The sequence below is a fragment of the Melanotaenia boesemani genome, chromosome 8 (genome assembly GCF_017639745.1).
Source record: "Melanotaenia boesemani isolate fMelBoe1 chromosome 8, fMelBoe1.pri, whole genome shotgun sequence".
Lineage (NCBI taxonomy): Eukaryota > Metazoa > Chordata > Actinopteri > Atheriniformes > Melanotaeniidae > Melanotaenia > Melanotaenia boesemani.
Window position 1 is genome coordinate 13,658,170 of NC_055689.1, and position 23,038 is coordinate 13,681,207.

The 23,038-nt window shown below is 40.8% G+C and overlaps 1 protein-coding gene across 1 annotated transcript in view; it reads left to right on the forward strand.

Annotated features, from left to right (window-relative positions):
• chd7 (chromodomain helicase DNA binding protein 7) overlaps nt 1–23,038 on the forward strand; it is a 74,570-nt gene that overhangs the window by 40,477 nt on the left and 11,055 nt on the right. Inside the window, exons 5-26 of the mRNA XM_041991783.1 lie at nt 1,554–1,698; nt 2,410–2,538; nt 3,801–3,866; nt 4,878–4,933; nt 5,890–6,004; nt 6,367–6,450; nt 6,545–6,682; nt 7,616–7,737; nt 8,406–8,649; nt 10,629–10,805; nt 11,057–11,200; nt 11,320–11,418; nt 11,563–11,743; nt 11,828–12,044; nt 12,599–12,794; nt 13,088–13,255; nt 13,393–13,572; nt 13,683–13,793; nt 15,004–15,215; nt 17,840–18,039; nt 19,596–19,755; nt 21,199–21,288. Of these exons, the coding sequence (XP_041847717.1) occupies nt 1,554–1,698; nt 2,410–2,538; nt 3,801–3,866; nt 4,878–4,933; nt 5,890–6,004; nt 6,367–6,450; nt 6,545–6,682; nt 7,616–7,737; nt 8,406–8,649; nt 10,629–10,805; nt 11,057–11,200; nt 11,320–11,418; nt 11,563–11,743; nt 11,828–12,044; nt 12,599–12,794; nt 13,088–13,255; nt 13,393–13,572; nt 13,683–13,793; nt 15,004–15,215; nt 17,840–18,039; nt 19,596–19,755; nt 21,199–21,288 (3,234 nt within the window). The remainder of the gene's footprint in view (nt 1–1,553; nt 1,699–2,409; nt 2,539–3,800; nt 3,867–4,877; nt 4,934–5,889; nt 6,005–6,366; nt 6,451–6,544; nt 6,683–7,615; nt 7,738–8,405; nt 8,650–10,628; nt 10,806–11,056; nt 11,201–11,319; nt 11,419–11,562; nt 11,744–11,827; nt 12,045–12,598; nt 12,795–13,087; nt 13,256–13,392; nt 13,573–13,682; nt 13,794–15,003; nt 15,216–17,839; nt 18,040–19,595; nt 19,756–21,198; nt 21,289–23,038) is intronic.

Genomic DNA, 23,038 nt, shown 5'->3' on the forward strand with positions numbered 1-23,038 from the left:
GGTTTTGGCGCGACAGCAGTGAAATTTACAATATCACACAACTGTGAAATTCACACTTGGGCATTTTTCAGACATGTAGTGGAACAGGTGTGTTAAAGTTTGCAAGAGGTTTGGTCCCACCTTTCCAGCACATAATCTGTTCTACATTACATTTGTGAGAACTGATTCATTGAAGACTATTGTAAAATGATGATCGCCCCTTTATGACTACTGCACCGCTGTAAGGCTGCTGCTGCTAGGGTTTTCTAAAGAAGTTTATCTAATGAAGATGTCTATTTATCTTTGTGATGCGTCCATGTAGTTGAGTTGTTACATTTTTCAAAAAATAAGTGACTCCCGTCTCTCCCTTGTTGGCCGGACACAATTTTATGGCTTTACACACACACACACATTCATACAGAGCTAAGAGTTATAGTGCTCAGGGATGGACATTTTGCTGTCACTATGTTTACATTGTTCTATAAAGTAAATGATAAAGAACTCGGTTGGACTCAGATTGATTAATGGATGTTTGGCCAGCAGCTCCCTCATTTGGAAAGGTGGTTAAAAACAGCATGTCAGAACCCAACGTCCCCTTAAGCTGCCCAGTATGAATGGTTCTAATGGAGGCTGAACACTCACTTGGCCTGCATCATGCAGACATCTATTGTATGCCTAATAAGATATAAAGGCCTTTTTACACTGGTCAGGAAAAAAAAAAAGCAAAATCGGTCAACACGAGTCCGAAGGTCTGATGAGTGAGTGCCTGTCCAAAATGCAAGAGAAACGGACAACCTTCATCAACACTCTAGAAGTGCCTAACGATTGCTTGTTGACTTGATGGCTGAGGCCTTTAAATCTTTAAATGTCTCCTATTTGACTTGTAGAATCAGAGTCCTGTCTGCTGATGAGTTTTTAGTCCGATTGGTTGTTCAGTGTAGTGAATAGCAGTAGGAGAAGACAGGCAGTAAAACAACGGAAAGCTAACAGCTAGCTTCGCCCAGCGAGATTCCTCTCATTAATGCTGGTTCTGTGTGTCAATTTCATGTATATGAGGTCGAAGAGTCCGGCTTATGAGAGTCAGAGGATGGATGCTGAGTGTCCTCTCACCTCTGTAGTGTGAATGCACACAGACTCGCAGATGGAGCCAGCTCCTCTTTCTTTCCATGCCAGAGATTAGAGGAAGCCTGGGGGCCCTCTCAGCTCCTCCCCCAAACTCTCTCTGGGGCCTCTCTCCCACTCTGTCTGCCTGCCCCCCCCCCTTCCCCTCCATGCCTGTATCTCTCTATCTCACTCACTGAGCCTCCATGCCGTCTTTCATCATATTAACCCCCTGTGTGCCAGAGCCTGAGGCACACTAATGATTTCTAAATGGGTAAATCAAACATGGCGATCGCCCTGGGACAGACACACACACAAGTGTGTGCGCACACACACACACAGACAAAGTCCCATTTATGATCGCAGGGTAGTCTGTTACAAAAGTAATGCTGTGAGGAAAAGGAATTTGTGTTTTGTTACTTTTTCATTGGTGGCTCTTAACTTAATTTTTCCTTTTTTTTCCCTCCCTGCAGCAGTAAAAAGGTGGAGTCAGAGGGTGGAGCTAGCGCTGCTAAGAAGGATTCCAAGAGGAAGAGAGAGTTGTCAGTCAGCGATGATGTGGAGGTGAAGTCTCCACTGCCTTCTCCCCTTGAAGAGGAGGACGATGACGGTGTACAGGTAATAGACAAGTTTAAAAAAGCAAGACCCAGTACCGAGCCATCACTTCTCCAGAATATATAAAAAGTCATTGCAGAAGGCCATAAAACCACTTCAAATTCCTCAGTTTCAAAGCTTGTAGAGACAGAAGGAACTGAGCCAGTAAACATTTGTGTTGTAAACTAGCCTTGTTTACAGACTAAGCAGACAAGCCCCCTCCAGTGCTCTGTCAGCAACTGTTTAACTTCTGCATATTTTTAATTAATATATTACATTTCTTGTATAGTTAAACATCCTTGGCCTTTGCCATTTTATTTTTAGAGAACTGGACACGTACAGGTAAACAATACTTTATAAGTGCTACTTTGGGAGGAACAAGCACCAAGGTGCAGTTTTCTCCTCAAAATGATATTTGCAAACACTTCATAATGTCGACCACAAACAGTATTTGTCCTAAAAGAGTCGTGGCTCTAATAAAATCACATCAGTATGTCTTTTAAACATGTCCCTGCTAGATTAGACTCTTTCTACACCACCTAATTTGACATTTTTTGCCCAGCAGTTTTGGTGGCATTAATATGGCCAACATGCTAGACCACATGGAATAGAATAATGAAATATGTGTTTCTTGGAAAAAGCAGACAGGTTGAGATTCTCACAGCCCTGCAGTTTTCTGTCTCGAAGATCGGTGACAAACTGAAAACCAAACATAAATACCTTTCTCTGTCTCAGAAGCGTCGCTCAAGTCGTCAGGTGAAAAGGAAAAGGTACACAGAAGACCTGGAGTTTAGGATTTCTGAGGATGATAGCGGAGATGACTCAACAACACCGAAATCTCCATCATCCTCATCACAACAACAGGTGAAGCTTGTTTTTCTGTTATATGGTTTATGTAAGAGGTTAGTGTGACTTCACTCTCTAAGGATGTGAATCATGGTTGGGTTGATTGTTTTATATTTACAGAAAAAAGACCATATATTTACCAGATTTTGCAAACCTTTGCTCTTGATTTAACCTCTTTATCACAACAGCCCCATGTACAAGGAGGTGCTGTATAGAAGATCTTTGCACATCAATCCTAACATGTAACATACCAAAATGATGAAGAGAAACTCAGCTAAAACATTCTACCAGGCATTGGCATCAAAACACAGTTCTGCCTGTCTCATCACTGTTGGATAAAAAACTCTGAGCTAGCAGTCAGTCGCAAACCAAAGAAAATCACATAACCATAAAACCTGTTTTGTGGTCAAAAGTTTTATTCCACCAAAACAAGAAAGAAAAAAAAAAGTTTTTTCATGACTCTGCTAGTTTTTAAAACGATTCATAAAGGTCCTGGTAGTTTCCATGAAGATGAAGGGGTTTTTAAAGTGAAGTATTCACTCTTTGATGATGCACTAGCTTGGGCTTTACTTCTTTCTGGATCCTCATGGCTATCCCTCCATTCTCCTGACTCTGACCATTGATAAAGGTGTTGATCATCAACATTGACTGGTTGGAAGCATCTGTAAAAACGCTCAGGTTCACTTTTATAGCTTCTACTGTTGCACAGCTACTCATCAGACATTGCCTATTTCTAGACGAATCGGGATATCACTAAAATTATGTAGTTTTCTTTTAGGAGGAGATGACTATATAATTTTTTTTGCTGTGTTCCAGGTGAATTTACTTTCAAACAGTCTTGATCTTGGCACTTCTGTAGTAATCTCACATTCCTCAGCTTTCTTTTAAAAGCAGGATTATACATTCAGCCCTTGTAGTTGGAAAAATATGCTTTATTTTTGGTATCATTTCAGACATGAGACAGAATAGATTGGCCTTGTGAAAAAGAGGTTAAATCAGATTCCCCTTGAGGCTTTCTTCAGTGTTGTTGTCTGGCCTATATGAATTAAGTGTTCAGACTTTGTCGGTAATGATTTTTCATTATGCAGTGTAAACTGTTTTTGTCACAGAAAATCAGTAATAATGATGCTTTATATAATTGTGCAATATCTCAGTAATCTACTCCTAAAAATGTTTGATGCTGTCTCCCTTACTTGAATAAACAGTAAAGGTCTTTTGGTAACAAGCTGGGAAACAAAATTATGCAGCAGGCTGGATCAAACTCGCTGCTCTGTTTGCAGGATGTGGCTGAGGCTGAAGGGCCAGTTGTTGAGAAGATCATGGGTATGCGCGCCTCCAAAAAACAGGTGAGTTGAACAGTCCCAAACATCCCAAAGACACCAGAAAGATGCACACATGGACAGGCTGGCCCTAGTCATGGTTTACGTCATCTGATTAGCCGCTCTGCAGCTGGCCTAAGCAGATTATACACACACAGACACATGTGCGCAGAGACAGCTAAGGCGATGTGTATTCACTTGGTAAGCAGACACAAGAGTTCTTGTATTTCATTGTGTGCTTCTGATTTACTTTGTGTGTCGGCCTGGCTTTGTATTTTATGCCTTAACTAAAGAAAACTCATCCTTGAGCCAACACATACATGCACATAGTCACCAGCCAATTCTCTTTTGCTAGCCAGCTGCCATTGGGTTTACCCCCCACCTACATGCAGCCACACACACTCACACTCACTCATACACCCTTTATCGCAGCTCCATTCAGAGTTGACCCCAGGCCTGGCGTTCAGCCAAAACCACAAAGCTAGCTACGCCAGACGCCAAGCTAGTGTTTCCTCAGGCAGTGTGTGTGCGCGCGTGTGTGTGATTGATGATTCATGGCATTACAGTAGTAGCAGTAGTATAATGATGCTTGGTGTGTTTGCGCACTACAGCCACATTAGTAATGATGAATGTAAGTGGACAACTTTGCTTAAAAGAGCTACTGTTTTGGGGTTTTTTCCTTTCACACGTATGAAAAATCACTCTGCAAGCTCATTAGTCATGCATAGATTTGAAGTTAAATGTTATTTTCCTCACCCACCCCTATTAAACTATGTTATTACTCCCTCTCTTACATCATTAAATTTATATTATATCTAAACTAACAAAGTATCTGCAAGACTGAGGGGGCATGAATGAAGCAATGTCTTCCATCAGAGACGATCCATCACATCAGCGGTCAGTTGGCTCTCTGTGTGCCACTTCAGATTCAACCACAACTTGTATATCCGCGGCAAACCCCTTCTGTTCTTTCACCATGTAGCTGCTACATTTGCTTTGATTATAAACCTTTAAGTTAAATGCATTTTTCTTTTCCAGCTGGAGTCAGGGGAAGAAGTGGAGGTTGAGGAGTTCTACGTCAAGTTCAAGGGCTTGTGAGTAGTAACTTGGCTTTCTCTTGTTTTTCCACTTTTGTCTTTTACAGCAAAGTTTCTTCTTTTTTTTTAGACCCATTTTAACACACACACACCCACACACACCAGGGTGTCCTTCGGTTTTTAAGCATGAAAAGCTCAGTATATTCAACCTAAAAGCCTCATTCAATTTTTTTTTTCTTTTTTAACCCTGTGGTGGCTCTTATTTGTGCTCCAGGTCCATTCTCACTTCAGTGTAACACAAGTGCTAGTTATGCAGTTGCATCCTGTCTCTTTTCATTCAGCTTGCACAATCACTTGCACGTCATGATTGCTGTCTGGCCAATAATAAAGGATGTCAAAACACTAATTTGACCTCATGATTGTGGAAAACAGGTCTTTTGTTATCTTAAGGTGAAACACAGCAGGCAAATCTCAGGGTTTTTATATTTTTTATCACCTGGTCAACTGTCCGATGTTTTTTTTTTTATTATTATTATTTCTTTGTTTTTGCACTGTAAGATTGTTTTCCTTAATTCTGTGAAGTTTTTTTCCTCTACTGATAGATCTTTAACAAATAAGTAAAGAAAAAGCCATTAAATTGGTTCTCTAACATGCTATCGACCACATTTTCAGTGATGTGTACATAAACTGCCTATAATAGTTATAATAGTTATGAAAAGATTAGTTTAAATGTGCTTCAGGTAACTGTCTCATGATTTTATGTGACAACTGCTCCTCAAATTCACATGAATGATTTGACTGCTGCAGATGAAAGCACCCACATATGTGAAATAGTTGGAAGTAGCAGCCTGAGACTGCATCAAACACTTTTTTTTTTTTTTTTTTTTATTGTAGCTTTCATCCTCCATCCACCAGTAAAACTGAACCCCAGCAAAATAATGTTTTTCTTTCTTAAAATGTTAATTGTCTTGAAATGAATGACTTCAAGCCTGTTTGTGTTTATGTTGTCTCAGTTCATACCTACACTGTCGCTGGGCAGAACTGGAGGAATTGGAAAAGGACAAGAGAATACACCAGAAGATAAAGAGGTTCAAGGCCAAGCAACAGCTTAACAGCTTCATAACAGAGGTAAGACCTGGGCGATGCACCACAGTTTGCCTGCTATCTGGTCCTGACCTTACACTGCAGGGAAGTAACTACTTACAGGGGTCAAAACAATTTGCTAACAGAATTAAAAACAGCACTGAGATTATTTTTATTTATTTGTTTTTTTTTCTTAAGGCACCGAAATCAGAAATGTTCCATTATAAATATTTCTCATTAGTGTCATCGATGTTTTCAGTTATTTGAGTTTTTAGACTGATATTTAATTTTTTGTTTTTTCTCTATGCAATGAACTTACTTGCTCTGTCCTAGTTCATTCATAATATTAAACTATGGTAAATACACTGCTTGCTTCTAAATTTAAACTCCATTTTTTTTCTCTTCAGATGGATGATGAGCCTTTTAACCCGGACTATGTAGAGGTGGATCGTGTCCTGGACGTTTCAGAGAGCACAGATGAAAACGGAGAGGTGCTTTGATCTTTTTCATGAGTTTGAGCCTTTCCCATCTCTTTTCTCCGTCTACACACGTGCGTACCTAACAGATGTGTATTTCTGTGTGCAGACGGTGACCTTATATTTGGTGAAATGGTGCAGTTTGCCTTATGAAGACTCCACCTGGGAGTTGAAGGCCGACATCGACCAATCCAAGATAGATGAATATGAACGCATCGCAGCACGCACACCCAACACTACGAGAGTGGTGAGTAGCTGTGTGTGTCTGTAGAAGCTCTTTGGCTGCTGTCTGCCTCCCATTCTCCTCCCAGTAGGCGTGTGCATGTGCTTTTGTGTGTATTGGCCTGGTGCCTGCTTCTTCCTCCTCCAGATTTACAGCTCCTTTAACTACTCTCTACAGGGCCACCTTCTTGTGGTCTTACACACTCACTCACACACAAACATAGTCACACACGCCCTGCTCTTGTGGCCAGGCCAAACCACTAACAGTATGTTTAATGCTGAACAGAAGCAGCTGACTGGCTGTGGTCGTTCCTTCCATCACTCCCTTCTTCTCTCTGTGTCCATCTTTTTAACGACTGCCTACTGTTTCTCCTTAATGCTGATGTTAGAAATGCTCCATCATACAGTGGCAGCACTTGGAAGCAGATTTATTTTAAGCTCTGCTTAGTGCAAATTCAGGAGATTTGTTACACCTTTTGAAGCAAGTCATGTAGTTTTTGCAGGAATGAATTTCACTAACTTGTTTAGAAATTCCTTCATATAACCATTAATAATGTTTGAAAGTGTATTACAGCTAAAAGACCTAAAAACACATTTTAAAAAAAGGAGGCAGAAGGATTTCTGCTCTTTCCTCTGAATCATCCTCACACTGTTGACAGGAACCTTGCATTAAACCAAAAAAAGCACCCTTCTTTTTAATTTAAATTAGTTCAAACACTTTGCTCTCCCACCAAAAAAAAACAAGAATCATCTAATGAAAGATTATCCAAGACTTGAAAGTACAGTAAATATAAATTTATTTCTGAGTCTGTTGATTAAGCATGCTTTTTACATGACCATAAAACCCAATTTAAACCCATGTACCCCCGAGATTGACTCTCTAACACCTGTGCTTCAGATGGGATTAATGAGCTTCTCTGTGGTTTAATAATCCCGTATCATTTCTCTTTGTGTCAAGGATCGGCCTCTTGCAGCCGACTGGAAAAAGCTGGAGGGCTCCAGAGAATACAGGAATGGCAACGCACTCAGGGAATACCAGCTTGAAGGTCTCAACTGGCTAACTTTCAACTGGTACAACTCGTAAGTCACCATTAATTATATTTTTTAAGAATTGGTTCCTAACTGCTTTTCTCAGCTTGTGCACCTCATTTAATACTCTTAAGTGGACATTAAAGTTACCATTAAGTGTCTCTGTGCCATGCTGCTGTTTTCCTGCTGGCACCATCCGTGTGTAAATTGTATTCTCCGAAGGTACCTGAGCAGTCGTCAGTACAACTCACTCAGTAGAGTTTAATTAAAGACATTTAAATATAAAGGCCATCTTTCGCTTAGTATGTTTTTAATAGCAATACAGGAGGTGGATTTTCTGGATTATCAGACACATACAGAAGGAACGTGGTCAAATCTCAGAGGATGGTTAAGTTATTTTTCCAGCAAAATAGTACCAAGTATTTTCCAGTTTGTCTCACAGGTTTTTTGCATTAGATCGCTGGAGTGGAAAACAGATGACCTCATCTCTTTGGAAAATCAGTATTAATAAACCAGGAGGGAATATTTCTTGGTTCACAAAAGGTTATTGGCTCCAGCCATGTAAAAATCATGGAATTTAACATCAGGGCCACAGTGCGCACGGAGCACCTGACTTGAAAGCACGAGGGACTTTAACAGTTTAGTGACAATAAATAGAAAGAATGTAAAATCCAGCTGTCTCGGCTTCTCACTCTGTCCACGTCATTTGTCCTCCACAGACGTAACTGTATCCTGGCGGATGAGATGGGACTAGGAAAGACCATTCAGTCAATTACATTCCTTTATGAAATGTACATGACGGGCATTGAGGGGCCATTCCTCGTGATCGCCCCTCTTTCCACCATCCCCAACTGGGAGAGGGAGTTCAGGACCTGGACCGAGCTCAACGTGGTGGTCTACCACGGCAGCCAGGCCAGCCGGAAAACCATTCAGGCCTACGAAATGTACTACAGGGATGCACAGGTAAAAAGGAATAGCACAGGGTTGATTAACTCACCATATGCCACTTCATCTTCCCTTTTTATAGAGCAGAAACATGTTTACAATATAAATAGGGAGATAATAATCTCCTTGGTAGAAGCAGAATCTGTTTTCATCAATGTAAGAATACACAAGTATATAAAGAATCTGGCTAAGATGTTGCTGATTGGAATATGGTGGCATTTTTATTTTTCCGCTCATGTATCTGTTAATTTTCTGCTCCATGGCTCACAGTTTATATCAAATATAAAAATCTGAGTGTGATCTTGACATGATACTGTGATCCATTTATTTGCTTTAGTGTTTTAGATGGCATCTATCAAATTACCAGATTGTGCAAAGTGTGTATGACAAGAAGTATGACAAGAACCCAGCTGAAATCTAAAAATTCTTCAGCTGTTACCTTTTCAAGGGTGGCTTTTATGATGGGTCTGTTTAGCTAATTGATGTAAACTAAAGCTGAATCATTTGAAGATGCTTATGAAAAGAAAGGGCAGATTGAGATTAGATGCAGTGAAGTTGGTGTAAGAAACATGTTTAAGATGGACAGCAAATATGAACCCATCCTCGGCTGAGGGAAAATCTTCACCTGGACAGCGCTCCATTTCCACTTAAGCTCTTAGCAGCCCTCTAGATGTAAGCTGTTATACTGTAAGCTCTTATTGTACAATGGTGCAAACAGGACTTTGTGTAACCGTCGCCACAGTGAGCCCATGAAGAAAATAAGCTTTAGTAACAGTGTACTTGCTAGCTGCTTGTCCCTAATCTAAGCTGAGGTAATCCTTGAGGTTATGAAGTAGGGACGGTGTGTTCTTTTCTCTTGTCCTGTCTGCATCCACTAAAAGAAATGAAAGGGAAACTTCAAGGCAGACATGTAGATTTTAATATGAAAGGGTATTTTGTTGCCTATAAGGCCTTGTTATAATGAGGGGTGATAACGTTTGAAAAGATTCAACAAATGGCGCAAATGAATACAAAATATATAGATGTTGTATTTTGGCCAACTGCTGCTGCAGGGAACAGGGAGTAAGCAAACTCCTCCAAAACAGCCCAGATAGAGCTGTTATACTTTTTAGAGTTATTGCCATTTTCTGCATGGGGCTCTTTTTTTGTGTGTGTTTGTGCCTCCGTTTAATTTATTCAATCCCCACCATAATTTATCAAATATTTTTAACTGTTTACTGAACCATAAGAATTTTCCAGTCAGGAGAGTGTTTGGCATTAATGACAGCAAAATGGTTACACACCTCAGCATAACACTGTGGGAAGGCACCACGTTGTCCAGTTTGTCTAATTTACAACTGAGCCTCACTTCTTCCTCGTCACTGCGGCTTCAGTGCTCTGTTTGTGCACTGCAGCTGAGATCTGTGCCTCAGGACAGATGCAGCAGCATGTTTTCAGTTTCTTGTAGAGCTTTGGACCATAATAAAAGTAGACGGATGCAGTCTAAATAAATCTTTTTGTTCCTTAAAAGTTCCAACTACTTTGGTTGAGACATAAATGGGGACTTCTGTTTCATACGTTGTCATACATCGCCGTACTTATACTTCTATGAGTCTTTTTCGTTGCCATGGTTAAGTCAATTCTTCCACTAGTGGGCAGTGCTAAGTTCAGAGTTCATTCCTCGAGTTTCAGACGATGTTTGGCAGCGGTTATGCACAGCTATAAAAAATTTTTCCAACCACCCAACACGCCCTTGACCAGGGGTGGCGAACGTCGGTCCTAGAGAGCCAAAACCCTGCCGGTTTTAGATGCATCCCTGCACCGACACACCTGACTTAAACTAATGAGTCATTGTGCAGATCCTTATAGGCTGTTGGATCCATTTAATTTGAGGTGAGTTGGTGCATGGATGCATGGAAAACCTGCAGGATTGTGGCTCTTGAGGACCACAACACAGGTCAAAATATAATAAGGATGTTCTCCTTCACACTTGTCCTTCTCTTGATACATTATTCCAGGGTAAGATGATAAAGGGAGTCTACCGGTTCCACGCTGTTATAACAACATTTGAGATGATTTTGGCCGATTGTCCGGAGCTTCGTAGCATCCCGTGGCGATGTGTGGTAATCGACGAAGCCCACCGCCTCAAAAATCGAAACTGCAAACTGCTGGAGGGACTCAAAATGATGGATATGGTGAGTAGTAATATCTGTGGTTTGTAACATAGAAGTAAAGGCATTTGGGGATGCACACAAGATGACGGGTTAATGCAATTTTCTCTTTAATGCTCTTAGATGTTTTAATCTTAGACGGTTTAGCCCAGTGCCTGTGCCTTGTTACTATATTACATATTTCCTTCTGTTTAGTAAATAAAGTCTTACAGAAACATCCTGTTTTCAATTTTAGCAACTATTTATGCATTTCCTGTTGCCGCTTTCTTCTCCAGGAGCACAAAGTTCTGTTGACTGGAACTCCCCTCCAGAACACAGTGGAGGAGCTCTTCAGCTTACTCAACTTCCTGGAGCCAGAGAGATTCCCATCAGAGCAGACATTCATGACTGAATTTGGAGACCTAAAGACGGAAGAACAGGTAACGGGCCTCACACAGCTAGTGCAGTGGATATAGGCGGAGAAATAAGATCGTATAAATAATAATATCCCAGTTTTCCTATTTTCCCATTCCAGTAATATTGTTTTTGTGTAAACCAGGTCCAGAAACTGCAAGGCATCCTGAAACCCATGATGCTGAGAAGACTGAAGGAGGATGTGGAAAAGAACCTGGCCCCCAAGGAGGAGACCATCATTGAGGTAGGACTGTTGTGCCAGAACTGAGGGTTGTCAAAATGCTGTCACTTGTTGTGGTGATGTACTCCATAGGTCTGATTAAACCTATGGAATATTTATTTATTTAATAATGTCGATAACTGGCTTAATTAATGTTGCTTTTGTCAGGTGGAGTTGACCAACATCCAGAAGAAATACTATCGGGCCATTCTGGAAAAGAATTTCTCCTTCCTATCCAAAGGGGGTGCAGGAGGAGGGGGGGGTGGAGGTGGAGGAGCCAATGTTCCCAACCTCCTCAATACTATGATGGAGTTGAGGAAATGCTGCAACCACCCCTACCTCATTAATGGTATATGCTCACTATTACCCAAATATTGTGTAAAATTGCATTAAATAAGTATGAAATGTAATTTAGCTGTTGTGTCTTGTTCAGGTGCGGAGGAGAAGATCATTGAGGAGTTTAGGGACTCCCATGGTGGCAGGACAGACATGCCAGACATGGCACTCCAAGCTATGATCCAAGCAGCTGGCAAACTGGTGCTCATTGATAAGTTGCTGCCCAAACTAAAAGCTGGTGGGCACAGAGTCTTGGTGTTTAGTCAGATGGTGCGCTGTCTGGACATCCTGGAGGACTACCTCATCCAAAAACGGTGAGAACAGACAGTTGCGTCTCCATAATGGCTACATGGTTAATCACTTTAAGCCCTTTGATAATAGTTCTCTGCTAATATCAAGGCATCCAATGCATGCTTTTACTTTGCTGGCTCAGCTGCCCAATGCAAAGTCTTAACTCCTCAGGTCTTCTTGAATTCCAGCAAAAGATGGTGCAGCATTGATTAAATATGTACATTGCAGATTGAAATAACTGCAGAAATGTATTAAGCTTGCCGTATCTTTAATGTCCTGAGTGACAACAAAAGTTGAGGCTTATAAACTATTAAGTTTGCAAGCAGAAATTTCTCATTTTATCAGTAAAATGTAGCCGAGAATGCAACTCATGGATGCATTTGGTTAAAAGAGCAGTTTTTTTTGTGTAAGAAATCTGGTCTGTCTGTACTGTGATCCAGAAGCTACTGGATACATCTCTAAACCTTATCACTTGAAATTACATTTCCTTGTGTTTCTTTTTTTTTTCTTTTTCTTTTCTTTCTAAAAGAATCACCAGCTAGGTTGCTTAATTACCTTGCTTCCTCACTCTGTACAGATATCCATATGAACGCATTGATGGCAGAGTTCGTGGTAATCTGCGACAGGCAGCCATTGACAGGTTCTCCAGACCAGACTCGGACCGTTTTGTCTTCCTGCTGTGTACAAGAGCTGGAGGACTTGGCATCAACTTGACTGCGGCAGATACCTGCATCATCTTTGACTCTGACTGGAACCCTCAGAATGACCTCCAGGTATGCACTCCCGTCATCCAGGTAGTTTGGTCTCTAGTGAATCCGGTAGTTTCTTTATAATAGTTTAATTAAGTGTTGGCTAGTGTAAGGTTCCAAGGAGGCCAGCTTTAAGTACAGACTGTCTGGTGGAAGTTAAGTCTGTCAGCTATATTTTGGTCTGGTTCAGTGGCTCATATTGTCTTCAATTGTAAACTTACATACCCTGGCTTAATATTATAGAGTGAGCAAAATCACTGAGGAAAAAAAATGAATAAATGAAATGTCTCTGAATCTCTAAATGTGTGCTCATCCAGGCACAGGCGAGGTGTCATCGTATCGGCCAGTCCAAGTCTGTCAAGATCTACCGTTTGATCACCAGAAACAGCTATGAGAGGGAGATGTTTGACAAGGCTAGTCTGAAGTTGGGACTCGACAAAGCTGTTCTTCAGAGCATGAGTGGTAGAGAGAATGCCAACAGCGGGGTGAGTCATGCCACAGTCATACACACACCTCCAGCATATAGGTTCAAATCTTTAACCTCTCCTTTTTATTTTACATGAATCTTCATAGTTTCCGAAGATGGTTTCTTAGACAAAGGATTTTTTTTTTCTTTTTTCAGGTCCAGCAGTTGTCCAAGAAAGAGATTGAGGACCTGCTGAGAAAGGGTGCCTATGGAGCTCTAATGGACGAGGAAGACGAAGGCTCAAAATTCTGTGAGGAAGATATCGATCAGATCCTCCAGAGACGGACCCACACCATCACCATTGAGTCAGAGGGCAAAGGCTCTACTTTTGCTAAGGTAAAAAGCTCAACTTGGCATAATCTGTTCCTTTTGCCACACAGTCTGACAATCTATGTACAACCTGGAGTCTGTTGGTACTCTTACAAACCTCTTAAATCTGTCTGCAGGCCAGTTTTGTTGCAACAGGAAACCGAACCGACATTTCTCTGGAGGATCCGGACTTTTGGCAGAAATGGGCCAAGAAGGCTGAGTTGGACATGGATGCCATTAATGGCCGGGTACTACACACACTCAAATGCAGGACATATAAATACCTGCAATTTATAAATACCTGCAATTTATTTCCTGTTAAAACATGATGAAGCAATAAACCCAAAGTGAAAGATCCAATATCCCCTGTATTTAGATATTTTGCTACAGGCAAGTTTGTGATGCTACAAACACACACATGCATTTGGTGTTTCCCTTACGGAAAAAGGGGCTTATAGTAGCATTTAAGTGTTATCACCACAAACTAGGAAGAAGAATGTGAGACAGGGTGGGAGAGAGAGACAAAAAGGACAGGAGGGAGGCACAGAGAGAGGAAGAGGGAGATTAATATTGACAGTGGGGAATCTCCTCTCTTCCTTAATTACCAATGTTTCCCAGCTCTCGTGTGTGTGTTTGAGTGAAAGAGAGTAAGCTGCTTAGCTCCTCTTAACAGAGCGCAGATGCCTGGAGGGTACAGAGAGATCACTTAGGCTGGAGCTTACACATAACCAGAGAAAGACGACCTCCATCACATTCTTCCACACATGTTGAGTGTTCTGCTTACTGGCATCTTACATTCCCGCTTTCCTTCCCCCTCTATAATTTTTTTGTGTGTGTTTATGCATTTCTCTCTTCCACCGACTACTTGTTTCTGCACCCTCGCTGCTTCTCTTGTGGAGGGCCCTCCACTGGAACACTTAATCCAGCTCTGTGAGCATGAATACAGGCCGTTCCCTTGGGATTTTTTATTGTGTGATGTTAAAATGGAAATGACTGCAGCCCTGTGATAATTGTGGAGCTAACTGCTGCCCTGTTTGTGCATATTAATGGAACTGCAAGGGGGTGAAAGAAAATCAAATTGAACAAAAAATGTAATTCATTAGACAACGTAATTAATGCCAGTTTATGTTTGAGCAAGACAACATATTTCTCAATGTCACAAATGAAGCGCAGGGCCAAAAATCCAATTAATCCAATCTGGGCCAGGAGATGCCATGTATTTACAGTTTTTACACCAGTCATAGGAGTCAAAATGTATAACAAATTTACAAATGGGCGGCTTCAGGGAGGAAACAACAGAAGGTACTTAACATATTGTTATTGGTAGATTTCAGGCCATCTGTAACTGAGACCAAGTTGTAAGTAAAATGAGAGAAAAAGACATCCATGCAAAAGGAAAAGAAAGAAAATGTAGTCAGTAAAAGGACATAGACATTTTCAATCCTTTTTTTTTTGCAGAATACTCTTGTTATTGACACGCCAAGAGTGAGGAAGCAGACACGACACTACAGCAGCGTCAAAGAGGATGAAATGCTGGAGTTCTCAGAACTGGAAAGTGATGAGGATGAACCCAGCAAACCTTTATCCAAACAGCGACGCCCTCAAGAAAAAGCCCAGGGCTACCCCCGATCTGAGTGCTTCAGAGTGGAGAAGAACCTGTTGGTCTACGGGTCTGTACATTTTAATGCTTTTTGCTCAATAATCTGATTTGAACACTCATTTTATATACAAAGTGAATATGTGAAATTCAGGATCCTCAGATGATGTTCGATGCAGTGAAAAGACAAAATATCATTTTACCAAAATGAAACTTTGTTGATGTGTTTAGAATAATTTGAAGGTTTTGATGAGATACATGTGAATGTTTTCACTTGTCTCTTTGAAAGTTTGAGCACAATATTTTGAATTCAATACTGAAACGTTATTTGATATGTAAATTTATAGCAGCGTAATTGTACCCTAATCTGAGTAGTGATTGTCCCTCTGTATGTGTTGTAATCAATTTATTCTGTGCTGTGATCAAGCTGGCTCCTTGTACATTTTAGTGAGAGTCCATCCTACACTCTAGAGTATTTCCTACACAAAACTAACCATGCTCTTCCCCATCGCAAAGAGAAGGAAAACACCATTAAACAGCTCATACCTTCCTAAGATAAAGGGCCATAGAAGCAGCTGAAGTTACCTTCAATTTGTTTTGATCTGAGAGACAGTGTGACACTTAATGCTTCTCTAAGTTTCTATATGGCCCTTTTAAATATAAAGCTGCTCACAGGAGACCACACAACTTGCACTTTTATTTAATGTGCACAAAAACCTGTCTGAAAGGGGTCGACACTTGTCTGATTAGTTTGTGATAAGACATCTTCAGTCTACTGGTTAAACTGCAGCCTCACATTGATAAGACACCATCATCACAGCAGTAAATGATGTTAAATAGTTAACTTGGAGGTGCAGCTAGGTTAATTTTTCACCTTTTTAGCAAAGTTGAATTAGCTGTTTGTCCCCATCTCAGGACCTAAAATAAGACCATGTTATCTGGCTACTGGTAGCAGCCTCGTATTTCTAACTTGCATGTCAGAAATATGTGAATATCAAGACTCTCTGACCAGCTCTTAACGTATTCTGTAGGAAGAAAAGAAAATGTCTTAAAATATGTTAAATGCTTTCTTAAATATCTACACGTTTTGAAGGAGATTGGGAGATATGCTGATAATAAAAATGGAATTAAAACGTTCTTAGAGATGCCTCCCCAGGGAGCAGGTATGAATTCAGCATTGTGAATGTAGGGGATCAGAGCATACCAATGGTTGAGTTTGATACATGATTAAAAAAAAAGAAAAACTGTTTAGGTCATGATGGATGCAAAAGTGGCCTGTGTGCGGTTCTTTGCAAAAGAGCACACAAGGTAATTGGTGCGGACCTGCACAAGAAGGGATTTAGTAGACGTAAATCTCTGCAGTCGAGGCCATCGCCACACAAAGCCACTTAAGGGTGCTGCCTCTAAACACACTCATGCACACAGACACAAAGTGTGCTTTATTTAGTACAGGCAAAGCAGCCTTGGAGAAAAAGGGGTCTTTAGCTCAGATACACATAATTAACTAATGTTAATCCTGTCTCACTCTCACACACGCCTTTTAAAAGAAACTCCCCTGAAATTCACTCAGTAGACCCATCTTTTCCTTCAGAGTTTAACTGTGAGTTTGCTTCAGGAAACTGGTTGATTTGTGTTTTAAATGTTGTTTTTTTAAGGTATTGTGGGGATAAACATAGGAAGATATTAATCTGTACAGTGATAGCGTAACACACTTGTACCACTTCAATCTGTATTATTACATGGTTGCAGCATACTACAAACTGACACACTTGGCACTGATGGGGATTATTGAATGAGCCAGTCCATTTTCATGGCTGACTTGCGTGACGTGTGTGTAGGAAAGAACAGTGGTGCTAGTGAGATGTCAGCGTTGTTATTGTTACAGTCTAGTCTCGTGGCCCGAGGCTGTAGGACACAAAAACACACTGTCTGAGTGGGTCTGTCATCTCTGCTCAGCCCCCTGTTGTCTTTTCTCATCGTCCATCTCATTCGCTCTGGTCCTCACCCACGGTGTTACCCTTTCTAAAAAGATTTGAAGACTGGTTCACATGGTTCAGTGAATATTGAGAGACAGAGTCTAGAAAAATGGTTGAATAGGAGTATGTGAGTAATCCTGGCTCCTACATCAGCCAGTAGGATCTTGAAGTGGTGGGGGGAGATGGGCTGTGATCCATGAAAACGCACACAGGGGGGATGTCTGGGTGGCACAAGTTAAGATGCCAGTTACAGTTAAGTCAGCAGAGTGGTAAAATGCGCAGAATAATGAGATCCAAGCACTCATCGCTGAGTGTGGATTTGATAGTGCCGGAGCTGAGAGACTAAATGATGTGGATTTGTGTAAATATTCATGAAGGATGAGGGTCATGTCAGCCATGAAATGGTGGAACACAAATTTAGAAACTGTCGGGCTGACTCAGTAACATTATTAATGTTGTTTTGCGTGGAGTTAAGTTTTCCTCTTTGAGTCTTCAGACAAGACGACTAATAACAAAGTCAAGGGAAAAACAAAACATAACTCCTCAGTTGCTTTCATAAGTTGAAAGTGGGTAAAGACAACATTTGTTTTTCCATGTTTCTATTGGGGTCTTCAGATCAGTTTAGGATCATTTAGAATTGTAATTTTTTTAACAACTTATCCGAAGTATTAGGTTATTAAGTCCATTTCATTTATTTATTTAACCCCCCATTTATTTTCAGCTGGGGAAGGTGGAGTGACATCCTGGCTCATGGTCGCTTCAAGCGCCCTCTGAAGGAGAGCGACGTGGAAACCATCTGCAGGGCCCTCCTAGCCTACTGTCTGCTGCATTACCGTGGAGACGAAAACATCAAAAGTTTCATTTGGGACTTGATCACCCCAAACGAAGACGGGACGATGAAGACTCTGACCAACCACTCTGGTAACACCCAAACCTCCTGGTTTCCAATTCTAAGATGAATAATTTTTTGATTGTAGATTTTTTTAAAGAATAATAACTTCTAAACTTTAGTCACATACTAGCTGAATCAATTTCTTTTGGTATTCAACAGTGTCCTTTTAAGCCCAGTATACATTGTGGGATTTCCCCGATGAAAGATGATCAAAGTAAGGAGTCCCATAAACCCAACCGATGTGAAGACTCCACACTGATTAGAAAGCCCTGTTGGATCTTCTCATGACAACACTGAGCACATTTACATGACCATCAAAATCAGATAACTGGGAGTAATCTGCTAAATCCAGTTATTAGATCTGACGTGTCTACATGCCCTTATGAAATGCAATATTCGAAAAACCCTCGTCTACACTATCCAGTCCGTTATTTTCAAAACATCCAGTCTTTGTTCAGCACAGCAGGGCCCACAGTCATAGCATTAGCTGCTAATGTGGTAACTAATAAACCTGTAAAAATGGACTACATGCGAATTCTGTACTTTATTTATACAGTAACTTTCTGCTGCTGTATGCCATCGTGTTTTTCTTTGAAGGTCTATTCACACTGAGACTGCATTGTAACAGGTGTAGTTTTGTTGTGCATGCACATATGTAAAAAAAAAAAAAAAAAAAAAAAGTAAATCTAATATATGCATCTACACGCAAAGACATTGTAGTATTGGGAAGAAGTGTAGGGGGTGTTAATGTGATTTCTCATAATCAGATTCCTGCCATTATCTGATAAAGGATATCAGATTGCTGTCTACATGATCTCTTGAATTATCTGATAACACCAGAGATCAGGAACTGCTGGTGATCTGCACAAGGAGACATAACTTGCCAGTGCAGAAAGAGCCAGTAGTATGTCCCCTTTTACAATAAGGGCTACTAAATAACCACATGATCCCTCTTTAGCTGTGACTATCTGTTGGTATTCAGATTCTTTACTCAGTACAGCCACGTTGTGAACATGTTTGTGGTTTTTGGGGAACAAATGAGAAAAGATTGTGTTAGAAGAAGTTAGCAGATTGCCTTCTGTCATCACTGCCTCCTACCTTCTTGTGCTTTCATTATATACACTGAACAGCCAATCAGTGAGCTTTCTAGCCTATAATAGCAACAGCAATTCCACAAGTTAATTTTTTTTTTTTTTTCTGTCTGCATGTGTCCAGCATGGAAAGAAAAAAAAACGGCAAATTTTAACAGTCATCTTCCAATGAGCCCATCAGATCTGTGACACTTGACATCTACGTTGGTTGTCGGTCCCTCTAAGATTCAGCAACCATTGTTTAAAACATGATGTTGTAGCCCAGATAATTAGTCTATAGAGTAATTTCAGAAAGTGAGCTGTTGCATTGAATAGTAACTGGACCGATGAGGAATTCTGGAGTTTAGTGCTCAGATTATATCTCGGTACCTCCCATAAAATGACAAAAAGTATTCATAACCCTAAAAATTTGTCAGTTTTTCAGGTTGATTGAATATTTGTTTTTAAAACATGTGACTGTTGTCTTATCACCCTCTGTGTGTCTTCCCTGCTAGGTCTGTCTACTCCTGTCCCCAGAGGCAGGAAGGGGAAGAAGGGGAAGTCCACAGCGCCACCTCCACAGACTCCACGAGCTGATTGGCTAGCCAGCTGCAATCCTGACCACTTACTGCAAGAAGATAGCTATAAGAGACACCTGAAACATCACTGTAACAAGTGAGACTCTTTCAAGTATTCACACACACCTGAAACACAATGGCAGCTTCTATAACACATCTAGCCAGGAACATGGGGTCATAAATGGTCACTGAAAGGGTGACTGTAATAAATTGGTGCTAACAAAGTGCTGTGGATACAAAGTGATTGAACTGTTCCTTTCCAAACATGATATGGATTTAAGTGACAGGGCTCCCCAACCATGGGCACAGCATCTAACAGAAGCAGCACTCCCATCTTCGTCCTCTTATACACACTCGCAGCCATTTGCCTGTGGTCAGCTTTCTCTCCTGTTGTCAGGGAGAAATGCTTCCTTGCCCCCTTCCAGATTCAATTCCAAGAGTTTTTTTCTTTCTTCTTGAGGGAGAAGTTTGTGTGTGCGTCTGGCTACATGCCAGGCCAGGTGCTAGGCAGGCAGACCTGTTGGAAGTGGGTGAAAGGCGTGCACAAACACAGACACACACATGCACACACTTGGGGGTGATTATGTGGTGCCATCTGCTAGGCTGGAGCACAGCGTTGTGTGGCTAATCAGGCCTGGCACATTGATGGATGAGCACACACAGGCTGCCAACTAACACACACACATTGCAACTTGTTATGCCATTGATGCACAAACACACACACTCAGAATGAGTTGCAAATGACTGTCTTCATACCCTTCCCCCTCTCTTCAGCGCCTCTCCAAACTTTCTGTTCCCTCCCTTGCAGCAGAGCTCCATCCTTTCAGTTGTGCTCCTTTCTCCTCCCACTCGTCTCCTCCTATCTACCCCTGCCTCCCCCCTCTGTCTTCTGTTCCAAACGCCACTGGCATTAAATCCTGGTGACAAATCTGGTGACAAATGTTTACAGTGAAACAGATCTTTCAGATAGCAGTGTTTCCAATGTCAAGAGATCAAGTCTGACTCTCATTCGCTCTGACTGGAGTATTTCGTTTTACCAGGAGAAATGCTTAAAGCTTTTTCTGGTGCACGATATCTGTAATTTGTAGGGAATATCTGTAATTATCCTGGTAAAGTTTCCATTCATTTGAGTAACTTTGTTGTCCCAATAGGGATATATATAATATATAGGGATATATATAATATATATATATATATATATATATCTTTTACCAATTAATTGAAACAGATGTATGTCAGAAGTAACAGAAAATAGGCTTTTATGACTGGTTTAGTCTTAAAAGCCTAATGTTCTTAAGTGAAATGATCAATTATTCTTTGGTTCTCACTTCTCAAATGATTCGCTGTTTTTCCTTACTTTATAACTTTGGACTAAGTCACGCTAAGACAGCAATATGTAAATTTCATTCTGATGGTTATTAAGGTAATTTGTTAATGGGAAGGTAATTGTTGTTGATTTGGTAATGTTGCAGCCATAATAGTTCTGTCATTATCATATTGAATCAAAGATGAGCCACACTAACTTCTGTTTGTTTCTCAGGGTTTTGCTGAGAGTGAGAATGCTGTATTATCTGCGACAGGAAGTCATAGGCGACCAGGCGGAGCACATCCTGGAAGGAGCCGACACTAGGTTAGTAGATGTCTTATGCAACTTTCCATCATGTCTGTGCCCCTGAAAGAGGACAAAACCCAGCATAGTGTTCTTTTTTTCCCTTTTATCTCTGTTTAGACAGTGAGCCTTTTGCTTTTCAAGTTAGCTCATCATTAACAAATGTGGTATCTTTTATACTTGATTTCACCTAAGTTTGGAGATCTCAACCTGGCATCCCAGTTGTCTTGTCTTTTCTTATGAAAAAGCTGTAACTGTCCTGAAAAATGTCTTTTTTTGAGCTGTCACACCTTCATTTATCCCTATTAATTATCCAACATTAATTTGATGATACAACCTAGTTTTAATTTGGAAAAAAAAAACATTAATCCTGTTCTGAAGCGTACTTTTCCTAGAATACAACATACGGCTGGGAAGGCTTCATGTCTCGAATGCACACAAAAGGAAGTTGAAACAGATATTTAGAAGAACGTATGATAAATTATTACTAAAGTGTATTTCAGTCTATTCTAGTGGCCTGTTTGGCAGGATTCATCCTATTCTGACAGATGAAAAACACTTTATCTGAAGAAAATTAGCTTTTTCACAGTTTGACCTATTTAGATTCTTTTTTAATCTATTTGGCACCCAGGCCTCAAACTGAATTATTGTTGATGTGAAGGTTAGATGAGGTGCTTGCCTTGACTGGTTTCTTCATCTGCATCTAACAGCTCTTTCACCTTCATCCTTCTTTTCCTGTCACTACATTCCTCCTGCCGTCTATCCATCCATTTCTTTCTCTGCAGTGCACTTTAGTCTCATCTCCCATCCCCCTCTCACCCTGCCACCCAGATGTGAATGCATTTATAATGTGAAGCACGTGCACTCAAAGTTGGTCCCCGTCCCCCCCCCCCCCTCCCTCTCAATGGCTACTGTGACAGACCCGAGTGTGTGTGTTTGTCAGCGCGTGCCAGACAAGAGCATACGGGGTGCCATCGTGCCAACATATGCCAGGGGGATTTAGCATGCCAGTCTTGGCGTGCACACGTTTGTATGTGTGTGTTGCCAAGGCCAGGCATGCTGCTGTTTGCAGAGATAAGGGACTGTTTCCCTGGTTTCTCCTCTCCTCCTGTCACCCTCTGTCTTTCTGCTCCCATTGTGTATCGTACCCTTTCTCCCATAACTAGCTGGAAACACCATTCTCTGTTCATAATAGAGGTTTTGGTTTTTTTGTTTTGGAGCCACAACTCATAAGTAGAGCAATTGCACATTGCAACTATTTGCGGTTAATTTACACCAATGAACAAACCAAGTATAGTTTTGATTGGACTCTTGTAATCTTAAACATGGATTGGAGAAACACCTGCAAGGTCATTGTCTGAGTTAAGGTTAATATGTACAGAAATGGACAAAATTTCAATGTGTAAATAAATTTTTTCCTTGAATATGGCTAGAATATAGATATTAACTCCTAAAACCCCATATTGTTTTTTGTTTTATCTAAAATGCTTCTATAAGTGTAAGTGCTCCACACTGAGACGAAACCAAAGGAATTCAGGATTTACATTACTGGTCAGCAGTAGGCAGGTCAAACTTTTCATATTGTCACAAGAATCTGTCACAAATTCACACAGAAGTTTATCTGTTGTCAACTTTCCACTGTAAGCTGCACTGACCGAGTAAAATAATAGACCTGCAGTTGAATTCATCAAAGAAATGTTGTCCCGTTCAAAGTGAATGAGAAATATTCCTTCAATACCTGAAACACCATGTTGTCCACGTCTTACAGCAT